Source organism: Hyperolius riggenbachi, chromosome 4 (genome assembly GCF_040937935.1).
Source record: "Hyperolius riggenbachi isolate aHypRig1 chromosome 4, aHypRig1.pri, whole genome shotgun sequence".
In the NCBI taxonomy this organism is placed as follows: Eukaryota; Metazoa; Chordata; class Amphibia; order Anura; family Hyperoliidae; genus Hyperolius; species Hyperolius riggenbachi.
Window position 1 is genome coordinate 316,177,159 of NC_090649.1, and position 18,256 is coordinate 316,195,414.

Consider the following 18,256-nt stretch of genomic DNA (forward strand, 5'->3'; position numbering starts at 1 on the left):
TAATAACAGAGAAGAGGAACTTGATAAAGCTTATGATTTGGCTGCTGTTGGATGACTACAGTGGGATGCGAAAGTTTGGGCAACCTCGTTAATCGTCATGATTTTCCTGTATAAATCGTTGGTTGTTATGATAAAAAATATCAGTCAAATATATCATATAGGAGACACATGCAGTGATAGTTGAGATGTGAAATGAAGTTTATTGGATTTACAGAAAGTGCCTAATAATTGTTTAAAAAAAATTAGACAGGTGCATAAATGTGGGCACTGTTATTTTATTGATTCCAAAACCTTTAGAACTAATTATTGGAATTCAAATTGGCCTGGTAAGCTTAGTGACCCCTGACCTACATACACAGGTGAATCCAATTGTAAAAAAGAGTATTTAAGGGAGTCAATTGTAAATTTCCCTCCTCTTTTAATTTTCTCTAAAGAGTAGCAATATGGGGGCCTCAAAACAACTCTCAAATGACCAATGGAAAAGAAAGTTCCGCTACACCAGTGGCTGGGTGCAAAAAGATTTCTCTGTTTATTAATACATCAGTGGGTACAAAAAGTTAAAAAAAGCTCACGCGTATCGGAGCTCATGGCCCCTTAATCATAGCTTGCACATTGTATCAATGCTTCAGTTTAAATAGTACAGGACACTCCCACCACAATAAGGGGAGGGAGGTGTGGCCAAAGGCCGTAAAGTGACACATATATATACACACCACATTAAAAATTGCAAAAAGCAAAGAATATGAAATCACATAAAATCATGTACATATAATACCATACGTAACTGAACTATGTCACATTGTCCAGATGCCCTAAAAACACAGACATGGCAAAGAAAAGCAGGGTCCAAACATAGATGCTGCCATTAACTAAACGGTTATGACACTATGAACTAAAGTCGTATGTTAGATTGACATCCATCCTAGAATTCAAACCCTGCGGAATCCTGGTCCCCAATTTCCAAATCCAGAAAGCCTCTCTTTTTCGCAAAACTCTGTACCTGTCACCCCCTCAAGCAGAACGCAGAACCCTCTCCACCCCCTGGAAAACAAAGCCCCTCATGTCTCCTTGGTGTGCATGCAAAAAATGCCTGGACACACTGGAAACCTGGGAGATGTAAGATTTATTCTTGAGGCATCTGGAGGCTCCGTTAAAATGTTCGGAGATGCGTTGGCGTAGAGGTCGTGTGGTACAGCCTATGTACTGTAACCTGCAAATGGTACAGCCGACAAGATAGACCACATAATTCGTATTGCAATTAATGTATTGCTTAATCCGAAAATTGGTCCCATTAGACGTGGAAACTATCTCGCGGGTCGCACCATGTACGGCGCAGTACCTGCAGGTATTGTACCCACATTTGAAAGAACCTGTATAGGTCAACCACGTAGGAACCTTTTTCTCTAGACTGGAGAAAAGGCTTGGGGGAAGCTGAGACCCCAGGGTAGGAGCACGACGTGCAGAAAAACCGCAGCCTTGACTCAAAATTTCGTGGAGTTTTGGGTCCGAGTGCAGAATGGGTAAATATTTCTTAACAATGTTAACGATTTGGTTGTATTCTAGACTATATGGGGTTGTGAAGGTCAATCCCCTCTTTTTACGTCCCGGTCTACCATCGGAACCTGTGTGCAGCAAGTCATTGCGGTTTTTGTCAAACACTTGTTTTTTAGCTTTATTAATTAAACTGCGGTCATAGCCCCTATCCTGAAGCCGCCGCTCCACCAATGCCAACTCACTCTCCATATCCCTAGGATCGGAGCAATTTCTGGCTGCTCTCAATAATTCGCCATAGGGGATCGCCCTCAAGGTGTGTTGGGGATGACAGCTATTTGCCAAAAGTAAAGAATTGCCGGCACAGGCCTTACGATAAGTTTTGGTGACTATTCTGTTTGATGCAGATGAACCACAGAGGGTCAAATCCAAATAATTGACCTCTGAAGGGTCACTGCAAATGGTGAATGACAGGTTAAGGTCATTATTATTACAATGGGTAAGAAACTGTGTGACAAGATCCGGGGGGCCCCCCCATATCAACAGCAGATCATCTATGTATCGACCATACCAAAAAATAAACTCACTAAAAGGGTTTCCCTCTCCAAAGATGCGGAGCTCCTCCCACCATCCCATATATAAGTTTGCCAGGGATGGGGAGAACTTGGCTCCCATAGAAGCTCCGCAGCTTTGGAGGTAGAAAACCCCATCAAACATAAAATAATTGTGGGTCAACAGATGATCTACCGCCAACATGAGGAAGCTCCCCAGATCCACAGAGAAGGAACTGTATTTGCGGATATGGAAGTCTAAAGCCTGGAGAGCCTTGTCATGGGGGATGGATGAGTAAAGTGAATTCACATCCATAGTAACCCATGAATAGTGACTCTCCCACCGCAAAGGGTCCAGACTGTTAAGCAAATGTGTCGTATCGCGTAGATAGCCAGGGAGTCTCTGGACCAAGGGCTGAAGGCAACTGTTTTGCACCCAGCCACTGGTGTAGCGGAATTTTCTTTTCCATTGGACATTTGAGCTTACTGGTTCCTGGCTCCCTCTGGCCCAAATGTGAGTGGATGTTCTCCTTTTAACTCTCAAATGACTTAAAGACAAAGATTGTTCACCATCATGGTTTAGGGGAAGGATACAGAAAGATGTCTCAGAGATTTCAGCTGTTTCCACAGTTAGGAACATATTGAGGAAATGGAAGACCACAGGCTCAGTTCAAGTTAAGGCTTGAAGTGGCAGACCAAGAAAAATCTCGGGTAGACAGAAGTGACGAATGGTGAAAACAGTCAGAGTCAATCCACAGACCAGCACCAGACCTACAACATCATCTTGCTGCAGATTGAGTCACTGTGCATCGTTCAACCATTCGGCACACTTTACACAAGGAGATGCTGTATGTGAGAGTGATGCAGAGGAAGCCTTTTCTCCACCCACAGCACAAACAGAGCCGCTTGAGGCGTACTAAAGCACATTTGGACAAGCCAGCTTCATTTTGGAAACTAAAATTGAGTTATTTGGGCATAACAAGGGGCATTATGCATAGAGGAAAAAGAACAAAGCGTTCCAAGAAAAACACCTGCTACCTACAGTAAAATATTGTGGTGGTTCCATCATGCTGTGGGGCTGTGTGGCCAGTGCAGGGACTGGGAATCTTGTCAAAGTTGAGGGACGCATGGATTCCACTCAGTATCAGCAGATTCTGGAGACCAATATCCAGGAATCAGTGACAAAGCTGAAGCTGCGCCGGGGCTGGATCTTTCCACAAGACAACAACCCTAAACACTGCTCAAAATCCACTAAGGCATTCATGCAGAGGAACAAGTACAACATTCTGGAATGGCCATCTCAGTCCCCAGACCTGAATATACAGTGGTTTGCAAAAGTATTTGCCCCCTTGAAGTTTTCCACATTTTGTCATATTACTGCCACAAACATGAATCAATTTGATTGGAATTCCACGTGAAAGACAAATACAAAGTGGTGTACACATTAGAAGTGGAAAGAAAATCATACATGATTCCAAACATTTAAAAAAAACCTGCAAAGTGGGGTGTGCGTAATTATTCAGCCCCCTGAGTCAATACTTTGTAGAACCACCTTTTGCTGCAATTACAGCTGCCAGTCTTTTAGGGTATGTCTCTACCAGCTTTGCACATCTAGAGACTGAAATCCTTGCCCATTCTTCTTTGCAAAACAGCTCCAGCTCAGTCAGATTAGATGGACAGCGTTTGTGAACAGCAGTTTTCAGATCTTGCCACAGATTCTCGATTGGATTTAGATCTGGACTTTGACTAGGCCATTCTAACACATGGATATGTTTTGTTTTAAACCATTTCATTGTTGCCCTGGCTTTATGTTTAGGGTCGTTGTCCTGCTGGAAGGTGAACCTCCGCCCCAGTCTCAAGTATTTTGCAGACTCCAAGAGGTTTTCTACCAAGATTGCCCTGTATTTGGCTCCATCCATCTTCCCATCAACTCTGACCAGCTTCCCTGTCCCTACTGAAGAGAAGCACCCTCAGAACATGCTGCTGCCACCACCATATTTGACAGTGGGGATGGTGTGTTCAGAGTGATGTGCAGTGTTAGTTTTCTGCCACACATAGCATTTTGCAATTTGGCCAAAAAGTTCCATTTTGGTGTCATCTGACCAGAGCACCTTCTTCCACATGTTTGCTGTGTCCCCCGCATAGCTCGAGGCAAACTGCAAATGGGACTTTTTATGCCTTTCTGTTAACAATGGCTTTTTTCTTGCCACTCTTCCATAAAGGCCAACTTTGTGCAGTGCACGACTAATAGTTGTCCTATAGACAGATTTCCCCACCTGAGCTGTAGATTTCTGCAGCTCGTCCAGAGTCACCATGGGCCTCTTGACTGCATTTCTGATCAGCGCTGACCTTGTTCGGCCTGTGAGTTTCGGTGGACGGCCTTGTCTTGGTAGGTTTACAGTTGTGCCATTCTACTTCCATTTCTGAAAGATCGCTTAAACAGTGCTCCGTGGGATATTCAAGGCTTTGGAAATCTTTTTGTAGCCTAAGTCTGCTTTAAATTTCTCATTAACTTTATCCCTGACCTGTCTGGTGTGTTCTTTGGACTTCATGGTGTTGTTGCTCCAAATATTCTCTTAGACAACCTCTGAGGCCATCACAGAGCAGCTGTATTTGTACTGACATTAGATTACACACAGGTGCACTCTATTTAGTCATTAGCACTCATCAGGCAATGTCTATGGGCAACTGACTGCTCTCAGACCAAAGGGGGCTGAATAATTACGCACACCCCACTTTGCAGTTATTTATTTGTAGAAAATGTTTGGAATCATGTATGATTTTCGTTCCACTTCTCACGTGTACACCACTTTGTATTGGTCTTTCACGTGGAATTCCAATAAAATCAATTCATGTTTGTGGCAGTAATGTGACAAAATGTGGAAAACTTCAAGGGGGCCGAATACTTTTGCAACCCACTGTAATTGAAAATCTGTGGTGTGAGTTAAAGAGAGCTGTCCATGCTTGGAAGACCTCAAACCTGAATGTACTACAGATGTTTTGTAAAGAGGAATGGTCTAAAATACCTTCAACCACAACCCAAAATCTCATTGGAACCTACAGGAAGCGTTTAGAGGCTGTAATTTCTGCAAAAGGAGGATCTACTAAATATTAATTTCATTTCTTTTTTGTGGTGGCCAAGTTTATGCACCTGCCTAATTTGGTTTAAACAATTATTGCGCACTTTCTGCAAATCCAATAAACTTCATTTCACTTCTCAAATATCACTATGTGTGTCTCCTGTATGATATATTTAACTGACAACAACCAATGATTTATACAGGAAAATCATGATGATTAACAAGATTGTCCAAACTTTTGAATCCCACTGTATTTGATACTGTTATCCAGTAATCATGTGCTTTTCTTTACTAAACAAATTCCAGGTAAATGTGTGACCCTGCTTGGAGTCTGTGTGGAGCGAGCGCTGTAAAAACAGCACAGGAGATTTGGGTACAGCTGGCGCCACCATAGGCCGTAATAGGCATTACGGCTATAGCGGCACTCAGTAAGTAATTTGGTGCTGTCATAAGACGGAGCTCAAATTACTATAAAACCACTGTAATTCGGTAGCCTGCAATAGCTGGGAGCCGAATTACATCTTTCCCCACTATCCATGGTGGCATGGAGAGGGAATATAGTAATCCAGATAAACTGAAGTCCTGAGGGGGTAAAGGCCCCCAAAGATAGGTAATGTGATGAAACAAAAAATAATAATAAGGGGGAGGGAAGTGTCCTTACCACTCTGAGGTGGTAAAGACACTTCCCTCCTGTCACGGAAGAGCCGTGAGAAAAGAAAACGCCATCGCAATCGGTTTGCTGCTTGGATGGTCTGTGTGCTGAAACCCATTGGAAGACATTTTGCGGTCAGGCCACTAGGGGGCGTGAGAAATCTCCCCCTTATTATTATTTTTTTGTTTGATCACATTACCTAACTTTGTTTGATCACATTACCTAACTTTGGGTGCCTCCGACCCCCCAGTACTATACATTACATCTCCTTTGGAGGTGTTCACCTTCTGGGTGTGGTGTTTTCTACAACCAAGAAGGACCAACCAGGAGTGCAACCATCCAGTCCAGTAGGACATGGAATACCGAGCGGGGACGGTTATTTCCCCATTGGCAACATACGGTGGTTGCAGGTACTGCAGCCCACCTTTGTTGGTATAAATACTCTTGTACTAAAATCTAACATCTAATACACCACAATACTGCACCATTTGGCTCCTGGTCTTTCCTTTTCATACAGGTGACCGTGGAATCCCCACAGTGACAACCTTTTCTACTAGATAAACTGAAGTGGATAAGATGTGACTATTAAAGGGACCTAAAGTTAGAGGGATATGGAGGCTGCCATATTTATTTCCTTTTATACAATACCAGTTGCCTGGCCGTCCTGCTGATCTCTTTCGCTGCAGTAATGTCTGAATCACACACCAGAAACAAGCATGCAGCTTATATTGTCAGATTTTTGTCAGAAACAACTGATCTGTATTCTTGTTTAGGTTCTTTGGCTAAAAGTATTAACCCTTTCCTACCCTATGTCAGACATAGTCCAACATTGGCCTTTTCTTCTATAGGCTCAATGTCAGACATAGTCTGACATAGGAAATTGTGGCTGCTGCTAGATGGCACGGTTGCCAATAAAATCCGCCACAGCGCCATTTTCCTGTGCTCATACTGTAGGAGTATATCTGATACTTTGATCATTGCCGCCCCTCTCCACCGTACCTGCCTTCTCCCCCGCCATTTAGCTGCACATTTGCTGATCATAAAGGCGCTGCCGTCGGATTGGTTTCGTCACGGCGTTCCACTTAAAGGGAACCTGAATAGCGTTAAAAAAAAGCAAATCTGGACTTACCCGGGGCTTCCTCCAGCCCTCCGTAGCCCGCGAAGTCCCTCGGCATCCTCTGGGTTCTCTCGATTGTCTCGCTGGTGGCTCCATTAACCAGGCAACCTCGGCTGAAGTCACGCATTCGCGGCCCATCCACGTTTCCTGCATGATCACGCGCCTGTCGTCGTAGGCGTGTTGCGCGGTTCAGTCTTTGGACAGCCAGGTGCTCGGACAGGCTGCGCATGCCTGACTTTAGCTGAAGTCGCCGGGTTAACGGAGCCGCTAGCAGGACCACAGAGGGGACCCAGAGGACGTTGAGGGACCTCACGGGCTACGGAGAGCTAGAGAACGTCCCAGTTAAAGCGGATCCGAGATGAAAAACTAACTATAACAAGTAACTTGTCTATATATCTTATCTAAAGTTCAGATAGTTTACACAGCAAATCTAGCTGCAAACAGCTTCAACAATTTATGATTATTTATCCCTGTGATACAATGAGAGCAGCCATGTTCTGTTTGTCACATTGTCACAGGCTGAGGGCTGGAGATGCTATCAGCTTGCCTGTGTGTAAATTCAGTCCCCTCTCCTCCTCCCCTCTGCCTCTGAAATCAATGGCTAGGAACCTTCTCCTCCTCCTACTGCCCAGACTGAGCTCCTATAAGCCTTTGCTGCAGTGCCAAGGTACAAAAGGAGCTGTGGGCGAGGCTTGTTTAGTTTATAGGGAATTAGAGTATTAAAACAAAACAAAAAAAGTTTTTGGCTTGAGGAATGCCCTATAAACTATAAGAAAGGAAAACAATTATGCAATTAGTAAAAGTTTATCTTGGATCCACTTTAAGTCCAGATTTATTTTTGTTTTTTTTTTACTGCTGTTCAGGGTCCCTCTAAGTGTTGGACAAAGTCCAGATCTCACGGCACTGAGTGTCGTGTAATAATTAATTGCCTGTATGCTTTACTGTACCTGCTGTATGCGACGGTAATGCAGTATTAATGTGCGATACCACCTTTTTTTTTGCGTTGCGTTGTAATGCTGGGTTGAGACTTTAACATCGCATTACAACGCAACGTCCAACTGTGAATAATCCCTTAGGGAACTACCAGCCTCAACAGGTTAAGTTCCACACTGGTATGAAATGCAAGGACATTTATACATATATATGCATTTCTAGCAAAAATATCCCCCTGCATTTCTGACTTACAATACAAAGTACATGGCAAGGTGAATCAGAGCTGCAGCGATAAAGCAGAGAAATAAGGAGACATATAACCTAATGATATCTGGCTTACAGGTGAAACTGGGACACTGGCCAGTAAAGTACTTGGCAACACAAATGATGAAAGTCACAGTGGAGATTAAACTTTCCAGAAAACCCTTACACTGCCAAGTTATTATATGTTAGAGACCTGTAATTAAGTTTCTCCTAAAATACATGCAGAAAATGTGCAGAGATTAGACTCCCGCTAGTTTCTGACACCAGGCCTTTGTACTCCTGAGGTATCTGCTAGGCCACACATTCCAGGAATTCAGGTGTTTGACCTATCCACTTACAGCAACCGGGAAAAAATCACATGCTGCACACAAGGTAACTTTGTACAGCAAGCTGGTCTTGGGCGTCTAGCTCAGTAAAACTTTTTTTTGTTCTGCTCAGTCCTGTACTTTGTTGGATGCAGTAGCCAGAAAAACCTGTTTGTGTCTCCATAGTGACACTGTAGGGTTCCAGAACTTCAAATAATGAAAAAAAAGTACCAGCAGTTTCTCTTACGTAACCTATAGACAGGCACTCCTTGTTTCTCCAGAGGGTGGAATCTACAAGGTTGGCAGCTTGCGAAAGAGTGACTTCATGCACTCCTTTCTACTTCTCCAGACAGGGCAGAACAAGGCTGACCACACCTTGATCCTTACTGAGCTACTGGCTCTGAAGCATTTCACCACAGGAACTAACTCCCACCACAATGGCCAACAAAAAATAATCCTGCTAAAAATAAATCCCTATAAATCTTCAAATTCCACGTATTATTCCCATTCAAACTAAGAGTCCCGTTTCCTTTCACAACCATACCCATCATCTAAAACATGGCTAGTGTGGAATCTCAGGCACATAGCTACATTTACAGATCCAGTACAGAAAAGGTTAAGTGTACAGCCTCCTTGTACTCTGCTAAATTCTAGTAAAGGACACCTGAAGTGAGAAGGATATGGAGGCTGCCATTTTTATTTCCTTTTAAACAGTGCAGATCGCCTGGCTGTCCTGCTGATCCTCTGCCTCTAATATTTTTAGTCATAGACCCTGAACAAGTATGCAGATCAGAGGTTTCTGACAAAAATCTGCCAAGATTAGCTGCATGCTTGTTCCAGGTTTGTTTAAAGTGTGTGATTCAGACACTACTGATGCATGAAAGATCAGCAGGACGTCTGGTAACTGGTATAGTTGAAAAATAAATAAATATGGCAGTCTCCACATCCTCTCACTTCAGGTGTCCTTTAAAGTCCCAGTTCACACTCAATTATAAAGACGGGTATGCTTACTCCAGCCAGTTGTCCACCACAGGGTGTTTTAGAAAGTAAGCTTATTTTTGCTTTTGCAGCACAGTCACATGATCATTGCTGCAAGATTCCATTGCAGATTGCAGACCCCGTCAAACTGCGGTCAGAATAGCAGCTTGGGCAACATCTCTTGCACTACCCTGATTGAGAGGTGTGGGGAGCGTTAGTTTGGTCATGCCTACCCCTGTAGACATCACCCCTGCTGACTATTCCAATGTAAAATGCAGTGTTGAAATGAAATACAAAACAATGAAGACCAAGAAAAGCCATGTGCCCTGAAAGAAATGGCCAACTTTATGCTCCCGCCGACCCCAGATCCACAGGTCCTAACAAGATCCCAGATAAAACACACCACAGCCAAGAGCAAAGAGGGCTATGTGGAAAAATGGAGAAGTGAAATAAAACACTCACAAAAACTAACTATATACCAATCCCTTCAGAGAGAATATAAAATTGCCCCATACGTTGAAGATCTCTAAAACTCTCAAGAGAGGCAAATCCTGAGTGTCTACAAACTGAGTGCTCACTACCTGGAAATCGAGTCTGGGAAACACAGACAGATGTATAAACCCAAGGAGGAGAGACTATGCCAACACTGTGAGCAGAAGACCCTCGAATATGAAAACCACTTCCTGCTGTACTGCCCCAAATACAGTGGGTTGCAAAAGTATTCGGCCCCCTTGAAGTTTTCCACATTTTGTCATATTACTGCCACAAACATGAATCAATTTTATTGGAATGCCACATGAAAGGCCAACACAAAGTGGTGTACACATGAAAAGTGGAACGAAAATCATACATGATTCCAAACATTTTTTACAAATAAATAACTGCAAAGTGGTGTGTGCATAATTATTCGGCCCCCTTTGATCTGAGTGCAGTCAGTTGCCTATAGACATTGCCTGATGAGTGCTAATGACTAAATAGAGTGTGTAATCTAATGTCAGTACAAATACAGCTGCTCTGTGAGGGCCTCAGAGGTTGTCTAAGAGAATATTGGGAGCAACAACACCGTGAAGTCCAAAGAACACACAAGACAGGTCAGGGATCAAGTTATTGAGAAATTTAAAGCAGGCTTAGGCTACAAAAAGATTTCCAAAGCCTTGAACATCCCACGGTGCACTGTTCAAGCGATCATTCAGAAATGGAAGGAGTATGGCACAACTGTAAACCTACCAAGATAAGGCCATCCACCTAAACTCACAGGCCGAAAAAGGAGAGCGCTGATCAGAAATGCAGTCAAGAGGCCCATGGTGACTCTGGACGAGCTGCAGAGATCTACAGCTCAGGTGTGAGACTCTGTCCATAGGACAACTATTAGTCATGCACTGTACAAAGTTTGCCTTTATGGAAGAGTGGCAAGAAGTTGTTAACAGAAAGTATAAGAAGTCCCGTTTGCAGTTTGCCACAAGCCATGTGGGGGACACAGCAACCATGTGGAAGAAGGTGCTCTGGTCAGATGAGACCAAAATGGAACTTTTTGGCCAAAATGCAAAACGCTGTGTGGCAGAAAACTAACACTGCACATCACTCTGAACACACCATCCCCACTGTCAAATATGGTGGTGGCAGCATCATGCTCTGGGGGTGCTTCTCTTCAGCAGGGACAGGGAAGCTGGTCAGAGTTGATGGGAAGATGGATGGAGCCAAATACAGGGCAAACTTGGAAGACAACCTCTTGGAGACTGCAAAAGACTTGAGACTGGGGCGGAGGTTCACCTTCCAGCAGGACAATGACCCTAAACATAAAGCCAGGGCAACAATGGAATGGTTAAAAACAAAACATATTCATGTGTTAGAATAGCCCAGTCAAAGTCCAGATCTAAATCCAATCGAGAATCTGTGGCAAGATCTGAAAACTGCTGTTCACAAATGCTGTCCATCTAATTTGACTGAGCTGGAGCTGTTTTGCAAAGAAGAGTGGGCAAGGATTTCAGTCTCTAGATGTGCAAAGCTGGTAGAGAGATACCCTAAAAGACTGGCAGCTGTAGTTGCAGGAAAAGGTGGTTCTACAAAGTATTGACTCAGGGGGCTGAATAATTACGCACACCCCACTTTGCAGTTATTGATTTGTAAAAAATGTTTGGAACGATGTATGATTTTCATTCCACTTCTCACATGTACACCACTTTGTATTGGTCTTTCACGTGGAATTCCAATAAAATTGATGCATGTTTGTGGCAGTAATGTGACAAAATGTGGAAAACTTCAAGGGGGTCGAATACTTTTGCAACCCACTGTATAATGCAACCAGGGACACTTACTTTGAGAAACTGATGGAACTATTTCCAGACTTTCACACATTAGAGGATGATAGAAAACTATACATCTTACTGGGAGAAGAGGAATCCGCAGTGGCAATCATTGCACACTGTGTCACAGCATGCCACAGACTGAGAGGAGCGTAAATGAACTGTAAACTTAAAACTGTGCACAGACTGCTTAGCTATTGTACCCCTACCTCACCCCTTTCCATGACCTCCCTTTTCCCTTTGCTTTGGCAAAAGGGGTCTGAGGCTGCGTTAAAACATTTATAAGGAGTGCAATAAAAATTGTAAAAAAGAAATTAGGCTGGCAAAGATTGAAGCTATAAAAATCAAATCGCTAGGGATATCAAATCTAACCCAACATTTTTTTACAAGTACATAAACTCTAAAAAAAGAAAGGTTGACTGTATTGGACTCCTAAAGGATGAGGGAGGCGGGGGACTCAATGGTGGATGACCAAGGTAAGGCAGAATTATTAAATGCTTTCTTTGCTTCTGTCTTCACAAGGGAAACATCTCTGTTGCAAATTACAGAGGCAGAAAAGTCTCAATCTTTTAACTGTAATATTAAATATTTAACGCAGGAAGAAGTGAAGGCAAGACTTAATAAATTAAAAATAGACAAGGCACCTGGCCCGGATGGCATGCATCTCCGGGTCCTGAGGGAATTAAGTTCAGTTATAGATAAACCCCTTTATCTTATCTTTTGTGACTCTCTTTCAACTGGCAGAGTCCCAGTGGAGTGGCGTACAGCCCACGTTTTCCCATTATTTAAGAATTGCAAAAAAATCAGATCCAATAAATTATAGACCTGTAAGCTTAAAGGGACACTTAAGCCAGAAAAAAAAATGAGTTTTACTCACCTGGGGCTTCTACCAGCCCCCTGCAGCTGTCCGGTGCCCTCGCAGCCACTCACTAATCCTCTGGTCCCCCACTGCCAGCTAGTTTCGTTTTTGTCGACAGGCCCGTCAGGACTGGCCATGCGTAGCTTTTTCCGCATTCCCGACTGTGATTAGCGCAAAAATACCCGTTGCCGCATTACGAACGCATAGATATGCGGCAACGCATATTTTTGTACGCGTTGCGGCCCGCAATATCGCTAATTGCAGTCAGGATTGCGGAAAAGGCTACGCGTGGCCAGTCCTGACGGGCCTGTCGGCAAAAACAGAACTAGCTAGCAGCGGGGGACCAGAGGATTAGTGAGTGGCTGCGAGGGCACAGGACCTGCTGCAGGGGGCTGGTAGTAGCCCCAGGTGAGTAAAACTCATTTTTTTCTAACTTAAAGAGACTCTGAAGCGAGAATAAATCTCGCTTCAGAGCTCATAGTTAGCAGGGGCACGTGTGCTATAGCGCCGCTATACGGGGGTCCCTTCGCCCCCAAATCCCCCACTGCGACACTTGGTCGCAGACTTGGTCACTCCTGGAGGCAGGGCTAACGGCTGCAGCCCTGCCTCCAGCCGCGTCTATCAGCGGCGCATCACCGCCTCTCCCCCGCCCCTCTCAGTGAAGGAAGACTGAGAGGGGCGGGGGAGAGGCGGAGATACGCGCTGACAGACGCGCGTGGGGCAGGGCTGCGGCGGTTAGCCCTGCCCCAACCAGGAAGCGCTCCCCCGCTGAAACGAGGGGATTTGGGGGGTCAGGGACCCTCGTTTAGCCGCGGGATAGCGGCGGTTTAGCAGGGGCACACATGCCCCTGCTATCTATGAGGTCTGAAGCGAGATTTATTCTCGCATTAGACTCTCTTTAAGGTTCACTTTAACATCAGTTGTATGCAAACTATTTGAGGGGTTACTAACAGATACTATACATGACTTCATAGTAGAAAACAATCTTATTTCTCAGCATCAACATGGGTTTACTAAAGACAGGTCCTGTTTGACTAACATGCTCAGCTTTTATGAGGTAGTGAACGCTAATGTGGATATTGGGAATGCTGTAGATGTGATATACTTGGACTTTGCAAAAGCCTTCGACACAGTTCCCCACAGAAGTCTGGTGCAGGACTGGGGAAGAGTCTGTGTGCATGGATAGGGAACTGGCTAATGGACAGAAAACAAAGAGTTGTGGTCAATGGATCATACTCAAAATGGGAGACTGTTAGCAGTGGGGTCCCACAGGGGTCGGTACTGGGTCCAGTGCTCTTCAATTTATTTATTAATGACCTAGTAGATTCAGTAGTGAGCAATGTTGCTATTTTTGCAGATGATACACAATTGTGCAGAATCATCAACTCTCAGGAAGATAGGGACATATTGCAACAGGATCTGGATAGGATGGCTTTATGGGCACATAAATGGCAAATTAAATTCAATGTTGAAATATGTAAAGTCATGCATTTTGGTCGTACCAATGGTCTAGCACCATACAAAATAAATGGGATACAGTTGGGGACATCAAACTTGGAGAAGGACTTAAGAGTACTCATCGACAACAAGTTAAATAATCGCACTCAATGCCAAGCCGCTGCAGCTAAAGCTAACAACATTTTGGGATGCATTAAAAGGGAAATAAAAACTCGAGATGCTAGCATAATATTGCCCCTATTTAACTCTCTAGTAAGGAGACATCTGGAATATGGAATTCAGTTCTGGGCACCACATTACAGGAAAGATATTGCAGTTTTAGAGCAGGTGCAGAGACGAGCAACAAAATTGATACGTGGGATGGAAGGTCTCACTTACCAAGAAAGGTTAGATAAACTGGGTTTATTTAGTCTAGAGAAAAGACGCCTTAGAGGGGATCTAATTAACATGTATAAATACATCAGAGGGCAATATAAAAGCTTGGCGGATGAGCTCTTTGTCCCTAGGCCTTCTCAAAGGACTAGAGGACATGATCTGCGCATGGAGGAAAAACTTTTTAGACATTTATTTAGAAAAGGGTTCTTTACAGTAAGAGTGATTAAGATGTGGAATGCATTGCCACCGGAAGTAGTTATGGCAAATTCTAAACCTGCATTTAAAGGGGGCTTAGATGCTTTCCTTGCGTTGAAAGACATCCATGGCTACAATTACTAGGTAATGCCTAATGATGTTGATCCAGGGATTTTATCTGATTGCCATCTGGAGTCAAGAAGGATTTTTTTTCCCTTTTGGGGCTAATTGGACCATGCCTTGTAAGGGTTTTTCGCCTTCCTCTGGATCAACAGGGATATATGAGGGAGCAGGCTGGTGTTTTACTTTGTTCACTGGTTGAACTCGATGGACATATGTCTTTTTTCAACCCATATAACTATGTAACTATGTAATGCCTGTATGAATCTTGGTCATGCCAATAAAGCTATCTTTGATTTGATTTGACTGCCCTTGGTTGGGTATGAAGCTTGGTAGGGCTGCGCGAATCAGAGGACTGTGGGGACAAAATGACTAATTGCTTCACAGTGAAAACAGCGCACATGCATTGCATCGATTTAAAATGAACTTGGCAATAGTAATTAAGTAGATGGTAAAAAAAATACATACCGATTTGTAGTGAATGATTGTATTTTCAATCTGATTATTCAGATCAAAAGAAAAGATTGTATTTAAATTATCCGCAGCATAAAATAATTAAAACTTTTCCCAATATCAAAATCAGTTGCGAATATACATATGAAAAAAATCTGTCATGCCGATCATCCAGTTCGTTAAGGAAACAACTGATAGTGCAACTGTTCATGCATGATTCATTAACCACACACACTTCTTTGTTTTAATTCAATAAAATCTGAATAAACTGATCAAGAGTATGATTTTTCACTATAAATTGTGCTCAAAATTGTCTATAGGCAGACTTCTGTTGATAAAGTTACATGTCATAATGTCATATCAGTAGCCAGTACTGAGTCTTAGATTAGCAGAACAGTGCAGTGTATGCCTTGAAGTTACATCTTTTACTTACTTGTCATCATGCTCATATATATTTAGCCCCAATGAATCTACTCCCAGCCAGAGGTCTGTGCCTTTTTTATTCTTAATTTCAAAGTAGTTGATGCCATACATCTCCAAATCTTGAGCTATCTTCAGGTATTCCAGCATTGCATCTTCTCTGTACATCAATAGAAAGACAAAACAATTAATGAAAGGGGGGATTTATTAGAAATCAAACTAAGCTATTTATAACACAAATAACCATGCATAATTAATGTTGCATGTGTCTCAGCATTCAGCTGCAGGCTATTATGTACAGTTATGCTAGATCAGAGAGAGTACCAAGACCCATTTGGTATAACCATTTAGTATGAAGTATCGTTCTAGTGGAAAGTGTTGATGTTCTAGTGGAAAGTGTTGATATTTACTAGCAAATTAATGGGGACATAAACTACCAAGAAGAGCAAAAACAGCAGAGGCAAAACTCTATGCTTCCCATGACAAAACAACAGTCTAAAAGATACAGATACTAAAAATAGATGTGTGTAACTAATAGGCATGTACCTTTGCTTTGTTTAAAGAAATATCATACTGACAAAATACATATGATACCACTGCTGACTCCTTATTTAAAATGTTAGTCCCTTTGCTGTTAGACTGAAAGCTCAAGTATGCAGGTGTGAAGTTCCGACTCCACTGATTGCATGCTTGTTCCTGGTGTTTAAGCCAGAAACAAAATACATTATAGATCAGCATCACAGTTAAGCAACTGGCATTCTTTAACTGGTAAAAAAAAAAAAATGTCAGCCTACATATCAGCAGCTGTTTCTCACAAATGAGTGAGTGCGCATTTGTGTGTTTGTGTTTTGCCGACCTGGCCAGTACACAGAAAATAGAAAGTGAGTGTTAATAATGAATACATACTGAAGGCTGTTTATAAAGAAGTGACAAAGCGGCAAGTAATAGGCCAACTACAAAGTGATCGGGGGTCATACCTGACAAATATTGAAGGTGAGAGGTTAGCTGCATGGTTCCTGTGGAAGGAGGGCACTCATGCAACCAGTAATGCTTGACATTTACAAGCTGTGTGGGGTGAGTGGGGCCCTTTGCAATTAGCAAGTTAAAAGTTTGGGAGGGGAAAAACAGTGGCCAGCTGGCAACCTCAAGAACAACTTTAATAAATCGGACTGCATTTAAATAAATCATCACCACTGATTTCTATAAAACTATGCCCTACGTGCAGCTAATAGGGAGTGTGTTTCTACAGATTAGTTTTGTCAGAACAGATTTTTCTTCAAAGATGGCAACTGTACAACACACGTGGAATGACGGGTGTGTGCGCACGCACGTGCATGTATACATATTTAATCATGCCTGCCAAAAATAAACCAACATAAGGGCCCACTCCTTTCCCAAAAGGAGCTCCACCCACAGGCTGCTGACTGAAAGTGCAGTTCAAACTGACTGGCTGACATTATACCACTCTCCTTTACAGAGCATGTAGTATAACAGGAAAGAGGTAAGCAGGAATAATCAGGTACATACAGTATAACAGCTGTGCACTTTACTAAATACATCATTGAATTAAAACGTAGTGCTAAGGTTCTAGGACTAGAAAAGTCTACAACAGCTGTATGAGCTGAAAAGCTAAGCAAATGTTGCAAAATTACTTTGCCTTTGCACCCTGGAGGTACCTACTTCTTGCACAAATTATATATCTGTATTTGATCTTTGAGAAACACATAAAAAGCAAGTAAGTTATGCAAAATCAACAGATAAGTCAATAAGGAAACAAAAGGGAAGAAGGCTTGGCCTTTCAGATGTTTGGACTGTGCTATTAGATTATGTGTACAGCCAAAACTTCTATACCTTTGTCACTGTGACACTTTGTTCACACCTCTGTATTTTCATGCATCACATTACTGTAAGCTTCTTGCCCATTGCTAACATTTGCAATGTACTTTTTGCAATTGGTTTGTTCACTGGTGCTGGTCAAAGATGTGACATGCTGCACCTTTGGTCTTTCTGCAGCTAGAAGGTATCCACAATAAAGGCTTTCATGCCACAAGGAATGCAGCTGGGTAAGGGTGAAGCCCTTAAAGATGCTATAAATGATTATCATAAAAATCTGGCTGTAAATAAAAGATTTCCTTATTTTAGATCACAGTACCAAATTATTTGTATTTCATTTGTTCAGTATTCTAAATATTAGCTTGAACTTGAGGCTTGGCTAGGGGGTTCTACATTGCCTCCTACCTGCCTCTGTTTCCTTCTGCATATTTAGACACAGGTTGGCAGGGAATTCAGGCATACTCACCTGCACCTTCAGCAGGCCCCCTCTGGTGCTTCACAATTTGCATTTGCATCTGTTTGTACTTTGAAACCCACGCAGAGATGGGGAGAAGATACAAACTCCTTATAGATGTTGATCTGGCTGGGATTTGAACCGGGGACTCAGCGCTGCAAGGCAAGAGCGTTAACTACCACGCCACTGTGCCGCCCACACAGGCATGCATTTTGTTACCACATTTTATTGAGTGAATGGGAATTGACAGAATAGGAAAAGCAGACTCACTTGAGCATGCCTCGGTGCTCTGAATGCCACACCTGAATCCTCTCTTCCCACTGCTCTCTGGAAAGCTTGTGCTGGTCCAACACTCTAGAAACACATGAAGAAATGTCAGGAAGTTTACAACATAACTATACACATTAGTAAGTAT

At 42.9% G+C, this 18,256-nt stretch overlaps 1 protein-coding gene across 1 annotated transcript in view; it reads right to left on the reverse strand.

Moving 5' to 3' along the window:
• EZR (ezrin) overlaps positions 1-18,256 on the reverse strand; it is a 123,248-nt gene that overhangs the window by 23,328 nt on the left and 81,664 nt on the right. The window contains exons 6-7 of the mRNA XM_068231690.1: positions 18,112-18,195; positions 15,568-15,714 (exon numbers count right to left, since the gene is read on the reverse strand). Coding sequence (XP_068087791.1) covers positions 15,568-15,714; positions 18,112-18,195 — 231 coding nt within the window. The remainder of the gene's footprint in view (positions 1-15,567; positions 15,715-18,111; positions 18,196-18,256) is intronic.